Source organism: Capronia coronata, assembly GCF_000585585.1.
Source record: "Capronia coronata CBS 617.96 chromosome Unknown acBCG-supercont1.5, whole genome shotgun sequence".
In the NCBI taxonomy this organism is placed as follows: domain Eukaryota; kingdom Fungi; phylum Ascomycota; class Eurotiomycetes; order Chaetothyriales; family Herpotrichiellaceae; genus Capronia; species Capronia coronata.
In genome coordinates, this window is record NW_006912897.1 from 2642684 (window position 1) to 2656641 (window position 13958).

Consider the following 13958-nt stretch of genomic DNA (forward strand, 5'->3'; position numbering starts at 1 on the left):
CGAGCCACTTCCAGATGGTATCTCCCAGCTCCCCAATGCCCGAAACGCTCGCGGGCGTTTGGATGGACAGGAGATCAACATGAGAGCAGGAGGGTCAGGCTGGCGTTGGCATTTGAGAAGAACCAGAAACCCATCACAAACCAAGACTACAAAACTCCCCAAGGTTGTCCAGTAGATCTCTTCTGCTGTTAGTTGCGTTCTACTGTGTTCCTGTTCTTGTCTTGCTTGGGTGTGCCTTTCCTCTTGCCTGTGACGAAGGATCTGACAATCAGCCAAACCTCGCAAGGACTCCACGTCTCCTCGCGGATATACAACAACGGATAAGGAGGCTGGGTTTCTAGATGTCGATGGTTGCGAGGAATGTCCGTGGCTGGTATGGAGGTCATTGATGTTTGTATGGTGATGGGATGATGTTGGAAGTTGGATGCCTGCTGCCTGCCTATTCATAGAAGCCACGGCCCTGAGAAGAGCAGGTCTGCCGAGCGGACATTTGATTGACGCAGCTCCGGCGCTAGTCCGCATGTGGCTACCATATTCGGCAATACGGTGGATCATTGCACGATAGTACGTATCTTCCTCAATCGTCCAGAAGCAGAAGCAGGAAACTTATCGACATCGACATCGACATCTACATTCGACTTCTCGCTTCCCATTCTTCCAACCACCGTCTTTTCTGTGTCCCTCCCCTTATCAAGCCACGCCCTACTAGTGTCTCTTCTCATTCACTCGTTTCTGTTCTACATCCCTTCCAGTTTGCCAACCCATCTTTCTTACTCTTTTAATATGCCCCAATTCTTGAGCATGCGCCGCTTCTCCCGCTCCAACTCCATCCACAATTCCCAAGCTCCCCAATCTCCACCGAATTCCTTTACACCGCCTCTCTCCCACGCTCCGATGCTGCCCAATGGTATTTTAGGGCCTCACCATGACTCCCACTCAAGACCAGTCTCGGCCAATACCACTTCGAGCTTCGATTTCGCAAACCGTCCTCCGGTCCAGTTCCACGTGACTGCCTTGCCCGCCAATGCTGTCGGGAACCTCACACGGACAGACCAGATCGTCTTGAGACATTTCTGGGAATCTAAGTACGCGGAGAACAAGGCCAGAGACCTGCATTTCGTTCGTTCCCACCCTACGCGTGCAGTCTCGGAGTTGACACTGACTAAAACCACAGCTGAAATTCCCCTACTTCCCGCAATACCCTGGCCATCAGGACCTCATCCCGTATTGCGAGATCTACCACTTGGTCAAGACATCACCAGGGGCGAAGATACTTGGCCTGGGTAGTGCCAACGGTGTCTACATCGGGTGAGTCGAGCTGCTGTCGTCCTCGTGCACTTCGCATCTCCAGCTGCCCGGACCTTCTGTGCTCGAAACCTTCTTTCGGATTGTCCTGGACTTTGTGGGTGCTGACTGCCATTCAGGTTTGAGCTCTTCTCCGGCTCGCAACTCCACATTGACATGGATGATGCCTGGCACAATATCTCCCATCACCGTGTGAGCTTCAAGTCCTATGAGAAGATGCTCAAAGATCCGGCCTCGGACACTGCGTTCAAGTCGTGGCCGAAGCCTCTCACCATCGAATTTCTCGAGGAGCAGTATCAACGTTGGATGTTGGACCTGACCAGCTTCTGCTGGGACACAGAGGAAGTGACAGAGTTGGGCGGCGGGACCGGGGGTAGTGTCGAAAGTGACTTGAAGGACGAGATGCTGTAGGTTGGGCACACCACCACCGAGCGATGTGACATGGAGAGCAATAATGGTGTTGCTCGACATACGGGACCTCGCATCAGCAGCTCTTGTCGTTCGGCGGAGTTTCGCCCCGGCGAGGACGTGTCGATCCTTCCAAGCACGACCGATTGAATCCCCTTCAAAGTCACTTCGACAGTCGCTCCCAATATGCTTCAAGCTCAATCGGCTACCACGACGGCAGCTCAACCACAGTGATCATACTTCCCCTGATCAAGGGGTACACTGACCATGCCTCTGGTGAACCCTTCAGCCGAAGCCGGCTGAAACACCGACATTTTTTTGGATTAGTCGCTTTTTGTTACAATCTTCCCCTATTCACACATGTCGTGAATACCACTCGTCACAAACGCCGACTCACAGCCGGTCAACTTGGCGATCTGCAACGCTGCACGACCGGGTGCATGCATACAAGTACCAAGGAACTTGAGCTATGGGTGATCGATCTTACCACCAAAGCATGCTCTTCTAGGGAGGAAAAGGCGGATACGACAATGCCAACGAGACATGACCTCTTCCTACTCTTCGACCGATACAACAACGATTTGACGAAACATGATGGGAACGAAAATGAATTTCGGGTGGAGTTTTCGCGAACCAGGATAATAGCTAATAACACATGCCCATACTTTGGTCATGAAGCGGACAGGTACCTACATCTTCGAATGGACATACCTAGGTGTTTCTAGCCAAGGCAACCTTGCTGCGTGCGCAACGGATACTCTTCTTTTGCAGCTAATGCCGGGTCGGCCACCTACCTTGCCTGTTGTCAACGCCCAAACACCCGAGTGCTCAACCTGTAGGGTGGCTGGGTGCTCTATCTGATCATCTCTTTCCCGCGTGTATGAACAGTCCCTGGACGAATTCTGAACGTGACCACGCGCGCGGCTGGACCTGACCAGCTGCCACTTCCCTTCGCCCCTGCTTCCGCTGCGTGATGCCGTGTCTCGGCCTGCTGCGTGCCCACGCTGCAATCAGGCGGCAATATTAAATGGTCTCATGGACAACAAGATGGCTGTTGAAGGATGAAGCGCACAGTCAGCAGACATCAGGGGGATGAAACGCATTGAACTCAATCAGATCTTGGAAACAAGGCTGCTGCGTCGATTTTAGAAGATCGGTTGCAATTCGTTTGCCTTACATTGGGCAGCACGCTTAATTATAGCCAATGGGCCTGGGCTGATGGGTCGCTTGTTACACATTACAGTTCTTTCGAGAGGTGCTGAATACGGCCGTGAGATCCCTTCTTGTGGTCATCCGGACCTGTCTTCAGAATTGCCCAATGGAGAACGCCGAAACACACCTGCACTTTGTTCCGAGGAGTCCACGAGGATTTTGACAGCTCGGCTAGACGGCAGCATTTACTCTGACCGTTTCTACGACCCGCTCTTCGAAACTCTCAGGACCCCTATCAATCATACCAAAGTGGCCTCGGTCAAGGACCAGGCGTGCCACAACTTCACTTGTCAGAGTACTTCGAGGGAAAGGGTTCCAACGACACAAGAGCGGTCGCTCGTCTTTGGGCTTTTGGCAAGCAGTCCGGCTACTGGCGGCCGTCCCGGACTTCTCAAGAAGTGAAAATCAGGAGGCTTCCGGCCCAAATCGGAACGAGGCTGAGGCCCACAAATTCTCGCCCGCCGACTCTCAAAAGGCCCAAACGCAGAAGCGATGGGATTGGGAACGTGGTCGAAGTGGATCTGCTTGGTCCCACCCACAAGTATCTTAGCAGCCGAAGCACTGCAGGTCAGGAATTAGGGCCAGTACAGGAGTATTGCCGTGATCGAGAGGTTAATTGGCTATCAGCATGACCTGTCCCCTCTCCTTCGGTATGCAAGAGGGCAGGACGAGTCAGACATGCCCCCTAGGCTCAGACTGCATCGACGGGAAACCAGCCATTTCCAATCCTCTCAAGCAGTCGCAAGGTATATAGATGACAGGATCCCAGTCAATTCAGTCCAAGTCCGTGTAGGCTATCAGTCATTTGCTGCGCCTCAGCCCGCACGGCAAGAATCAAGAACCAGGCTTTTGCAGAGACGGCCGGGCCTTGTAAGGTGTATTTCGCTTCGGCAACGAGGATCTGAAGTATATTGGTGTTTCGGCAGTGAATGCGCTCGTACTGTAGCAGGTCGGGTGACAAACAGGCAGGACCACGGTGACAGTTGATTTGGCGGTCGTCCCCCCTGCGTGCTGCAGCCTCTCTCTTCAGGAAATTTCGCTACACAGCAAGAACCCGGTAGACACTTGAGCGCTACGGATCTAATCGTGAGAATAGGTCAACTCCAGGTCTGCTCTGTCATATCATCCGTTCGGATGGGCGAGGACACCCCCACGCCTGAGAGTCTTCCTCCTGACCGAACTTCTTGCAGAAGTGCCGGTTGAAGGGAACAGCTTGGGTGATCCCTGTAGGACAAAGTATTTCGTGGTCCGCCAGGGTTCTTGGGCCTCCATGTGCAATGGCTCTGGCGCATCTTGAGTCAGCTGTAGTAAAGCCCAATGGACGCTGTCACCGCTCCTATATCGATGCTCAGCCGAGCTCTAGCTATGCAGATGCGGCATGGCCAGACCTTGTTGCGGTCGCTACAGGTGATTCGACGGCTCAGCGAAGAATCGAATGCTGACATCACGATATTAGGCCTCTGGATACACAATGCAGAACATACAGCAACTGCAGTGCTACTGTCCGAAGTCTACAGAGGTAGTACGTAGGGCATCTGGCACGGCGTGATGAGCATTGAGCACCTCGACGGGTCCCAGGCGGTAAAAGCAAGGTCCGGCCCGGAGCCATTTTGCCCCACCAACCGGATTCTCCACTTTCCACAACGACACAAGTTGAAGTTGATATCTGCTTCCTGCTTATGCCTTGTTCTACAATGTCCGGGATCATTACAGCTACCAACCCGCTCACGCGGACTGATGAGTCGTTGAACTCAAGCACAGGCAAAACGCCATACCTACTACCAGGTAGCCATGTCGGGGTAGTACACCAATCAAAGTGCCTGTGAGAAGACTGGAGTCTGACCCTCTTGACATGAGGACCGCAACGGAGGTTGCCCAGCCGAGGTCCCCAGCCAACCTGGCTAACCCGGCAGACCTGTGGTGAGGTATCCAATTCCTGTTGCCTGTCTTGCCGAAGACAGCAACACGCGACGCATTGAGGCTGAAGATAAGGATGGCACGCTCACAAGACTGAATGGTGTTGAGACGGAGAAGCTTGTTGTTAGACCATGCGGGCACTCATCGCACCCTCTCCCCTTTCCTGCAGTCTGGCGTAGATTGGCCGGGTACGAAACACCATCCAATCCCAGAAGAGTTCTGCCTCTGCCTCTACCTCCAAGCGCCGACCCTGAGTCAGTGGGTGCAAAGGACACTGTATGGCATGCTGGTAACCCTCCAAGACCGGCCCATGACCTGGAGCCCTGGCGTTTGGTGCATGCAACTTGTTTTGCACATGCAATCGAAGACCAGGGTGTATTGGAGCTCGAGGGCAATGTATGGCGACGAGCATGCAATTCCGAATGCCTTTTCCAGCGACCTCACCAGCTCACACATCGTTCTCAAAGGTGGACAGGGATTGAGGCAGGCCACAACGCCTGGGAGGCGTGTGTCAATCAATCTGCAGCAGTCACGAGCCCATCCATGCTCTTTTCAAACTTCAAAGGTAGATGGTCTAGTCCGCTGGTTTCCCAGCTGATGCGGGCTCTTCACTTGCCCTACACCTAGGCTCGGCGGATTTCGAGCGCTTGCGCAGCATGACATCAAGGCAATGCAGAGACGAAGAAAATGCTGTCGGCGATTTATGCGCGACAACGTGAGTGATTGACAGCTTCCTTTACATGGAAAACTGTATGGAAACATTGACATATCGCTTGAGAAATATTCATAACATCGTAATCCATTGCTCAGAGCTCATCGTAGCTCGCTGGCATGCCGCAGATATCAAATGGAAAACATGGGACCTGATTGACAGACTGCATGCTAGTGAAAAGAAAAAGCCACAGTAAGGACCAATACTGCATTGGCTTAGAGTGCTGAGTATCGTGTGCTCAAGATCCTCCGTCGCGTAAATGATATATTGCAATTCCATAGGTGATCATGCGGCCGTTTCACGTAGACGTAGACGTAGATGTCGAATGTTGCTTGTTATGGAAGTGTTGAAGTCAGACATATATAGAGAGAAATGGGTTGGTTCGGAAGTGAATGTCGAAAGACACCAGGCACTCCTGCAGCAACTCTCAACCTGGATGTTGCCTGGGCGTTAAGGATCCAGTCCTGAATGGGGAGAGGCCGTAGTGGCCAAACGTAATAGAGTCGTAAACGTATTGTCGATCTCATCGTTTTCCCAACGCTGAGAGCTGATGGGCCGATGGAAGCTCCTCGAGCCGGACATTTTTCATGAAACCCTATTCTGAGCTTCATAGTACCCCAACAGGTGAGGCACACAATCTCGAGTGACCATTCCGACGTCCATTGCTTTGACAGTGTGCTCCACAGTGTGAGGACGGGAGTAACAGACTCGGCTCGCTGGGTCGAGCCTCTGTCCCTGATTCGCTCTTCTCACAGCAATATGCCGTTTGCTTGACGGTGGCTCGCCTTCCAGCCATCTTGCTTCGGTACCGTCCATGTAAATGATCGAATGAGCTTCAACGGCAGCGGGGATCTGTCTAAACTTCTTTAGACCCCTCCCGCCATATGTGTTGATCTGGACGCAGACGCAATGACCATGGTCTTCTCGCACCACCACCATGCGACGTGGTGTAGTGTATATCGGCTCCCCGTACGGTCCAGTGCTGACGGGGACATTTCTCTCACTGGTGTAGGTATTCCGGGAAACAGACTGGCTATTTCCAGGCAGGCTGCTGAAGGGCTCGTGCCATAAGACGACAAAGACCCTTCCCACTTTGTAAAATGATGATGGTTTCACGTTATATCGGACGTCCAGCCGTGTGCTGTCTTCCAAAGCAATGGTTGCCTCTCCGGCTACTGAATAGTGCGCAGCACCGGGGCGGGCTCCCGCACGGCCGGAAACAGGAGCAGCTCGCCCCGTTGTAGTGGATGTAGGGCTTGTCTCTGCCAGACTACTGGACACACCCCGGTTGTGTTCACGATCCTCGATATGATTTTGGGTGAAGCTGCGTGATATCGCAGATGATAATGCTCTGTCGCTGCCGGGGCGACCCGAGGCCTGCCGAGGCCTTACGGGAATTGTTCTCGCTCCGGTTGCTTGGTGAGTACTAGTCGGGAGAAAACCATGTTCCACTCTGCCGTCTTCAACGTCGTAAGATTCACCCTCTCGAGGAGCTCGGCCACTTCCGCGAGAAATTGGTTGCGGGACTGAAGCTCTACTAGATGGATCTGCTCGGTTGTCCCTGGGGCCTGCCGCTCTCGATCTCGAACCCGAGCTGACATCGTCTCTGGGCAGGCTGGGTTGTCCTGCTCTCGGTCCAGTTCCAGAGCTCTGTTGGGCGCTTCGATAGCCAATGGCATCAGCATGATGGCGGCTGGTCTGCGTCGTCGGCCTGGAAGTAGGCACATAGGTTCGCTGGGATCTAGAGAGCATAATCAGTACGAGGCTGGGAAATAGGGGCAAGAGAGCCCACTCCTCATAGGGAGCAGCAGAGCCAGAACGTTGGTCGCTGAACGCTGGGACACTGTAGGCTGCTACTGCAACGTCACGAAAAGGTCGCTGAGTGGTTTGAGTTGTTTGTATTGTTCGTGGTGTCCGTTCATCGCTATTTTGGATAAGTAAGGGATTAAGATGACCGTAGGCCAGCAGGCAAGGCAATACCTAGTCTCGACAAACCTCTGTCGGTGACTAAAATCCTGCTGCTCTTCCTGGGGTGGTCCTGATCTAGGTCAGTGCCTCGGCGCCAGACGGCCCACATTGGATGAAAACGCTCACGTTGGCCTCTACGAGGAAGTTCACCTCGAACTGAGGGGTTTCTGTTTCGCTCTGACATGGTCAAATATAGAGGTCGAAAACGGGGCCTCGGTCACCGAGACCAGCTCAGCCTGCGAGGTAACAGGAGACCGGGTCGACCTGTGATATAGGAACGTCCAAGGCCTGCGTTGGGAGGCTCTGTGGTTTGGTTCCATCTCCGCCGTCCATCCTTCCACAAAGCCAAGCGAGGGCCGCTGCAGTTGCTGCATGGACACCTCCAGGGTCTGGACAGTAGTACAACCAACCTGGCGCATTCGTTGATGAGCGTTCGAGGTGTGAGCTGGCTGTAGCTGAACCGCTATCCCATGAGTTAGTTCGTGACGAATTTCGTGGGGAGAACGGGAGGGAGCGAGGGAGCCTAGGGAGCCTGAGAGAGAGCATGCGCACCCGAAGCTTGTGGGTGTTTGAGGCAGAAGGAGGCTAGACACGGCAGGCAAGGGTTACCCTAGGATATCAGTAAGGCCGGGGGTGCTAGGCAGGGGAGGTTAGTAATACTAGTAAGTAGGGAGATTCGTAGAGGTAAGAGGAGGCACCCTAGGCAGCCATCCATCCCCTTACCCCTCCTACCTGCCTACCTACCTTAGGCTAAGGAGGCCCCTTAGCCTCCCTAGCCTCCCTAGGTAGCCTTAGGAGATCCTTACTGGCCTAGCCTAGCGACCTCAGGCTCCCCTCCTCTCTATACTTAGTTTTCCGGAGAGCCAAAAGACTGAGGCACTCGAATCATTTACTTCTCTACCTATCATCACCTGGACGTCTCGGATACACAAATTATTGTTTTGCCAGCCCCCTGTATTACCGGCACACGTCGTCTGCGAGACGCTCCCTTCCTTGTTACCAGCCGAAACAAGCCAGTGTCAAGAGCGGGATGCCTGTTGGACCTGTTGACTCGCACCTCGTGTTCAGCCTCGATTGGCAGTTGAAGTGACGCCGTTGGCATGCTGCCCAGCAGTTGCTCTGGCTCGACACGGTTGTTGCTGTGGCCCATGGACGACCTGGTATACAAAGTTGCCTCAACTCCTGCGCCCGTGAAGAGAACGCTGCCTTATCTGTCCCTGATCGCTAAGATAAATGCCAATCCACCCAACCCTGCCCCGGCACTGTCGCTGTCTACCTGTATTGACCTCCGCGCCCTTCTGGGTATGAATGTCTTCAGCCTTCACAATTTTCACTGGCATTTGGCCTCTAAAGACGTGGATAACCCGGTGGCGCAAGCCTGCTGAGGAAGAGTAAGCCATATGATCTGTCTCTATCCACGCTTTTACAGAAATAGCTCATAGTTTTTTCCCCAGGGCCACAGGGAGTTGTCCAGCGCCATCTGTCAGGTCCAAGGTGTACGAGAAGACGCATGAGGCCATTGCACCTGGTGACGCCGAGAGTGACTCTGCTTCGCTCACTTACCAAAGCATCCGGGAGCCATGGGTAGAGATTTCAACGCCTACCGGAAGCCAGCACGATGGAAGGTCTCTTGCTCTCAAGTCCAAGTCCGGCTCTGACGGTGCTCCCGCCAGAGAGAATGGTCAGGTCGAGACTTGTCAGTGCGGAGCTGAAGACGGTCGTGCTAGCACGCCTAATCATGACATACCAAGCCACCGTGGCGAGCCTCTTCTGCGACGTGGAGAGCACGATCCATATCTGAGCGACATGATACCGGCCCTCGAAAGGGTGAGACACACAAATCACGAGGCCACACAGCTCATATTCGAATGGAACTCGATAAGCGCTCCTCTTTTCAAGCAAATGGAAACTGTCATCCAGTCATTAACTGGGTTCATGCACGGAATGGCTGTCATGGCCAACACTTCTGGAGTTCCCAAAGACTTTGCGCCACGGTTTGCAGAACTACGCAAGGATTTCGAGATGATGTATCGCGAGCATTTTGCGGCCTTTGAGACGGATCGTTCTCGCTACACAAAGACCGAGAATGACATAATACAGACTCTTTACCGTTCCAGCAGGCTCCTGGACGGTATACTCAGCGGCGATCCTGGTGTATCCTCATTTGGACAGGATTCTGACATCTCGGTGAAATCTAGTAGAGTGGAGCTTGAAGGCGAACTTATCGAGCCATCTCCAGGAGTTGAACGATACTCATCCCAGCTCGGCGAGGTAGACACTATCCGGGAGAGGCTCGCAGAGTTACAAGCAGAAATCGCTCAGCTTTCCCAAGAGCAAATATCTCGAGCCCAGTTTGGCCTCAGCCTAGACGATGAGTCGTTACAGTTCTTGGAAGAGGGTCGGATGCAAGAGCAGGTGATTTTCGAGGAACTCGAGTACGCCGTACTCGTTCTGGACGCACTGGAACGACTTTTGCACGAGCCAGAAGCTCTACAGATCCCCATTGACCACCCGTTTGATGGCGAGATGGAGGAGGCTGGCTTGATAGACGAAATCGGCGGTCCAGCCATCCCGGAGACCGTGGTTGCACCTTGGACCACCGAACAAAGTTGGCCGTTCCAGCTGGGGCTACAGACACGCACCATGAAGTTTTCAGAACACTTGTCCGGGCCAAGTTCAGCCCCTATCCACCCTGCCAACTTCATCAACAGATGGCTGTTACAGCGGAGCTGCTCGATGCCTCGTCTTCTACGCCTGCTCGTTGCCCTCATTCAGAAGCACCGCGGCGTCGTGGACCTCCAAAGCGCAGAGAGTGTCTTCATAGACATCTGGTTCAACGACGGGTCAGCCGCCGACTTTGCGAGGTACCGCACATTCGCCGACCAGCAATCGAAACTTGTCTCCGTGGGCGATTCTCGACTTCTCCAGGCACGGACTGATGCTGCTGGTACTGCTCATGTTGGCTCAGCACCATTACTCAAGATGGGCCCTTCTGTAACAGCGCAGGACATTATTGCACAAGCAATCCGTACGAGGGATTTGAGCACGTCTTAAAATGGCCATCCCGCCGTCAATTTTCGGAGCGGTTTGATGATCGCCGCAATGTCAGCATTATTTCCTGTCTCTATCGGTCAGAACACATTATGTGAGTAATCTACAGGCCGAGAAAACAGTTATATCTGCCTATCCCAGTCCGCAGATATGATGTGTTCTCTGCTACGTCTCTTCTTCCTGGCAAATTCCTTATCATTGGTTTTGCTTTGAACTCAGTGGACATATTCTAGGGTTGGAAACAAGGAGAAAGAGTGTGCTGGAAATGCCTCAGAAATGACCCGAAAGAAGCTTAGAGAACAGAGTATGTGTCGAGGAACCTTTTGTATTGCGTACATTTCGGGGATGTGATGCCAGAAACATCAAGCGGACCTGTATCTTTCTACCCTCAGCAATGACTTGGAATTGTGCAATGATTTTTGTGACACCCGAGTTGTCCGTCCAACGATGTTCAATTCTTTCCAGTGAGTGCATAGTAGTCAAGATCATCATCAGAATATTCAGCCGGAATGGGAGACCACTCCATATTTAATCATGTACAGGTTGAGATTCGTGGCAATGCCCATAAGTTGCGCCGCGTGTGCTTAGCAAACAGCTACAGTCTCATGCACCTGTATTGGCTAAGCTTCTAGTCATCATATCCAACGTCAGCTGGAGCCACTGCCAGCCTCTGTCCAAGAAGACGAAAAGGGAAAGAGAGCCATCCGCTGTCTCGTCGTCTTATATTGGATACAATCATTGCCTCCGCCAAATGCCACGCACGGCAAATCAATCCTGGCACTACCCGCTCAGGAGCCTCCTTCGCCATCGCTCAAGCCGGAACAGAAAAAGCACAAAGACCACACCGCGATTCACATGACTACATGCGGTGGGAATGAAACTCCTAGCCCTCGGTGCCATGCCGATGCCCCATGCCTTGAAAATTAACCAGCCCCAGTCGTAAACGTCGTGAACAGGTCGTAAATCTGGCACCAAAAGTGCTTCAATGACAATCAATCTTGGGGAAAACGTCAGGTGCCGCTCAGTCATGGGCCTTGAGCGCATGAACAGCCTTGTTGACCTCATCACCTGCCACCTTCTCCCACTTCGCCTTGCCATCGCGGTCAAGCGCCTCAAAATCTCCGATTCTGTCGTAGAGCATCCGGGAGATTTCGCGGTTGATAATCGTGTATTCGTCCTTCGTAATGGTTTGATCATGGTAGTGCGGTTTCAAGGCAGTCGCCACAAGCCTCTGCACGTCAGCCTTTGCGTTCAAGGACATATTTGCTCGAGTTGGTGAGGCATCCGTCGACCGTGGTTGAGTGACTGGACTTGACGGGTTTTCCAGGATCTGGGGAATGCGGCTTCGTGGTCTAGGATGCATCAGGCGCATGGGTGCAGCAGTACCTGACCTTGCAGCATTCTCTGCATTAGGACGCGTAGCAGGCGCGTCTCCGGAGTTCGAACCTCCAGAATCTGGAGAATTGGGCCGCAGTGGGGAGTACTCGGTGGAAGGAAAAACAGGCTGAATACTTGACGTCAAGCCTGTAGGCGAACCGGGTCTCAGAGCAGCCAGAGGGGGCGGCGTTGCCGACATAGCTCGTGGCGAAGAATGATTGGAGGGTAGGGGAGATAAAGCTGGCGAAGACGGCTGTGGTGAAAAGTGTTCGGCTGGTGGACTACCCGCAGGGCGAGGTGAAGGTCGATGGAGGTGCATGCTGTGCGTACTAGACCCAGACTCTTCTACTTCTTGCAATAACGACTGTAAGAAGCTTGGGGCCCCGGACTCGAGAGCAGTCTGGCGGCTAGGCATAGGGCTACCCAAGCGGGACGACTGACGTGACTGACGGGCTATGGAACTGGTAGCAATCGACGTGCCATTTTCGGAGACAGAGCGGACGGGAACATTTGATCTCCTCCGCTTGATCACTAGCGCAGCTTCATGCTCGGGCTCAGCTGGGGACGACGTCCCGGATTGTTTTTTCCTCTTGTGTGACGAGCCAGATTCGTTTGAAGTAGCACGTGCTTGCTCGAAAGCGTGCCACGCCATGATTTCATCCGCATTCTCGACCGCAGGGGCGGGCGAAGGTCGCGTGCGTCGAGTCCTGGGTGTGAAACCTCTGCCTGGACTCCGGGGAGCAGTAGGTTCAGTCTCCCTAAACCGATTCCCGGCTCCGTGAAGTTCCGCGACCTGCATACGGCGCATCCATGCGTCATGAGCTTGTCGATTAGCCTGGTTGCGCTGACGGTGACGTCTCAAATATGTGGCGGACGAGTCGTCATCTTCATAAGGGAAATCAAGATCGAGGTTAATCCGTGACCAGACTGATTGCCACACCTGATTCCAACTCATGTCGTGTCCACGCTGCCGCCGCTGTTGGCCTCGAGTACGCCGACGGGACAAACGGCCAGAGCGAGCATTGCCCTGGAGCCGAGGGTCCACCTCACGCTGTGCTCTGCAGTTGTCACAAAACCAGTGGCCATAGGGTACCTCCTGCAGGTTCACGCAATATGTGTGCCACAGCTTTTGGCAGCCATCACAGTACATCAGTACATCTTCATTGTCGTCTTCTCCGCAAGCCTGACATGGCTGCTCGTCGTCGTCTTCCTCCGGAATCTCGAGGAACATGGAAGGATCTAACTCGGGGACCTGTGTACGCTCTTCGACAGGGTATGATGATATAACGTCGCCTGACCACCATTAGTTCTCACGTACATACTGAAGGACAAGGGATCAAGATTTACCATTAGTTGTATGCATAAGTTCAACGAGGTGGAAGCTGGCGCGACAGATGGGACAGCTGTTGGCCCTCTCCACCCATGGCATAAGACATTCATTGTGAAGGTAATGCCCGCAAGGTCGCAGGTGCGCAATTAGTTCTTCACTGCTCTTTTCGCCCGGCTGCGTGGCGTTGTCGCCATGTAAGTGGTAGGATGTCTTCGAAACGCCGCCGATATCACTCGGTGACGGAGACTTGGCAACGGTCGGAGAAGCTGGTATATCACCGGCACCGTTGCTCAAGTCTCCCAGGCAGACGATGCATGTGTCTGACATACAGAGATGTTGTCGAGCAACTTTGAGCGCAGGCTCGACGGTGACAAACGCATGAGGACTGTGGTGGAGGACCGGTGTCGATGTGAAAGAGAGAAGGAAGGCAGGTGGAGGCAAGCCGAGTTGCGTTTTAAGTGGTCCCCTCGATCAGGCAACTGGGCCGAGTGAGAAGATGGTGCGCCACACGATTCGAGTGGACGTGACCTGGCTGAGGCGGCATGACCTGGCCAGGCCAGTTGCAATTGGATGAAACATGGCCTTGACAGGTTCCAGCAGGAGCCTGTTCGTGCCTATAAAACGCTTGACAGTAATCAGGTCAACAGGAATGGACAGATGGAACCCAACCTTGTCTAC

At 53.5% G+C, this 13958-nt stretch overlaps 4 protein-coding genes across 4 annotated transcripts; 2 read left to right on the forward strand and 2 right to left on the reverse strand.

The window, feature by feature from the left end:
• Nucleotides 1-894: 894 nt before the first annotated feature.
• Nucleotides 895-1716, forward strand: A1O1_06635 (uncharacterized protein; the record flags this gene model as incomplete). The annotated part of the gene is made up of 3 exons (XM_007727513.1): nucleotides 895-1119; nucleotides 1175-1308; nucleotides 1425-1716. The coding sequence occupies 3 exons, from the start codon at nucleotides 895-897 to the stop codon at nucleotides 1714-1716; spliced, it is 651 nt and encodes a 216-aa protein (XP_007725703.1).
• A 4423-nt stretch (nucleotides 1717-6139) lies between these two features.
• Nucleotides 6140-7239, reverse strand: A1O1_06636 (uncharacterized protein; the record flags this gene model as incomplete). The annotated part of the gene is made up of 2 exons (XM_007727514.1): nucleotides 6140-6878; nucleotides 6947-7239. The coding sequence occupies 2 exons, from the start codon at nucleotides 7237-7239 to the stop codon at nucleotides 6140-6142; spliced, it is 1032 nt and encodes a 343-aa protein (XP_007725704.1).
• Nucleotides 7240-8830: 1591 nt separating this feature from the next.
• On the forward strand, nucleotides 8831-10576 carry A1O1_06637 (uncharacterized protein; the record flags this gene model as incomplete). The annotated part of the gene is made up of 2 exons (XM_007727515.1): nucleotides 8831-8913; nucleotides 8977-10576. 2 exons carry the CDS (start codon nucleotides 8831-8833, stop codon nucleotides 10574-10576), a joined length of 1683 nt encoding a protein of 560 aa, XP_007725705.1.
• Nucleotides 10577-11594: 1018 nt separating this feature from the next.
• A1O1_06638 (uncharacterized protein) lies at nucleotides 11595-13607 on the reverse strand (the record flags this gene model as incomplete). Its single annotated transcript, XM_007727516.1, has 2 exons — nucleotides 11595-13243; nucleotides 13298-13607. The coding sequence occupies 2 exons, from the start codon at nucleotides 13605-13607 to the stop codon at nucleotides 11595-11597; spliced, it is 1959 nt and encodes a 652-aa protein (XP_007725706.1).
• Between the last annotated feature and the right edge of the window lie 351 nt (nucleotides 13608-13958).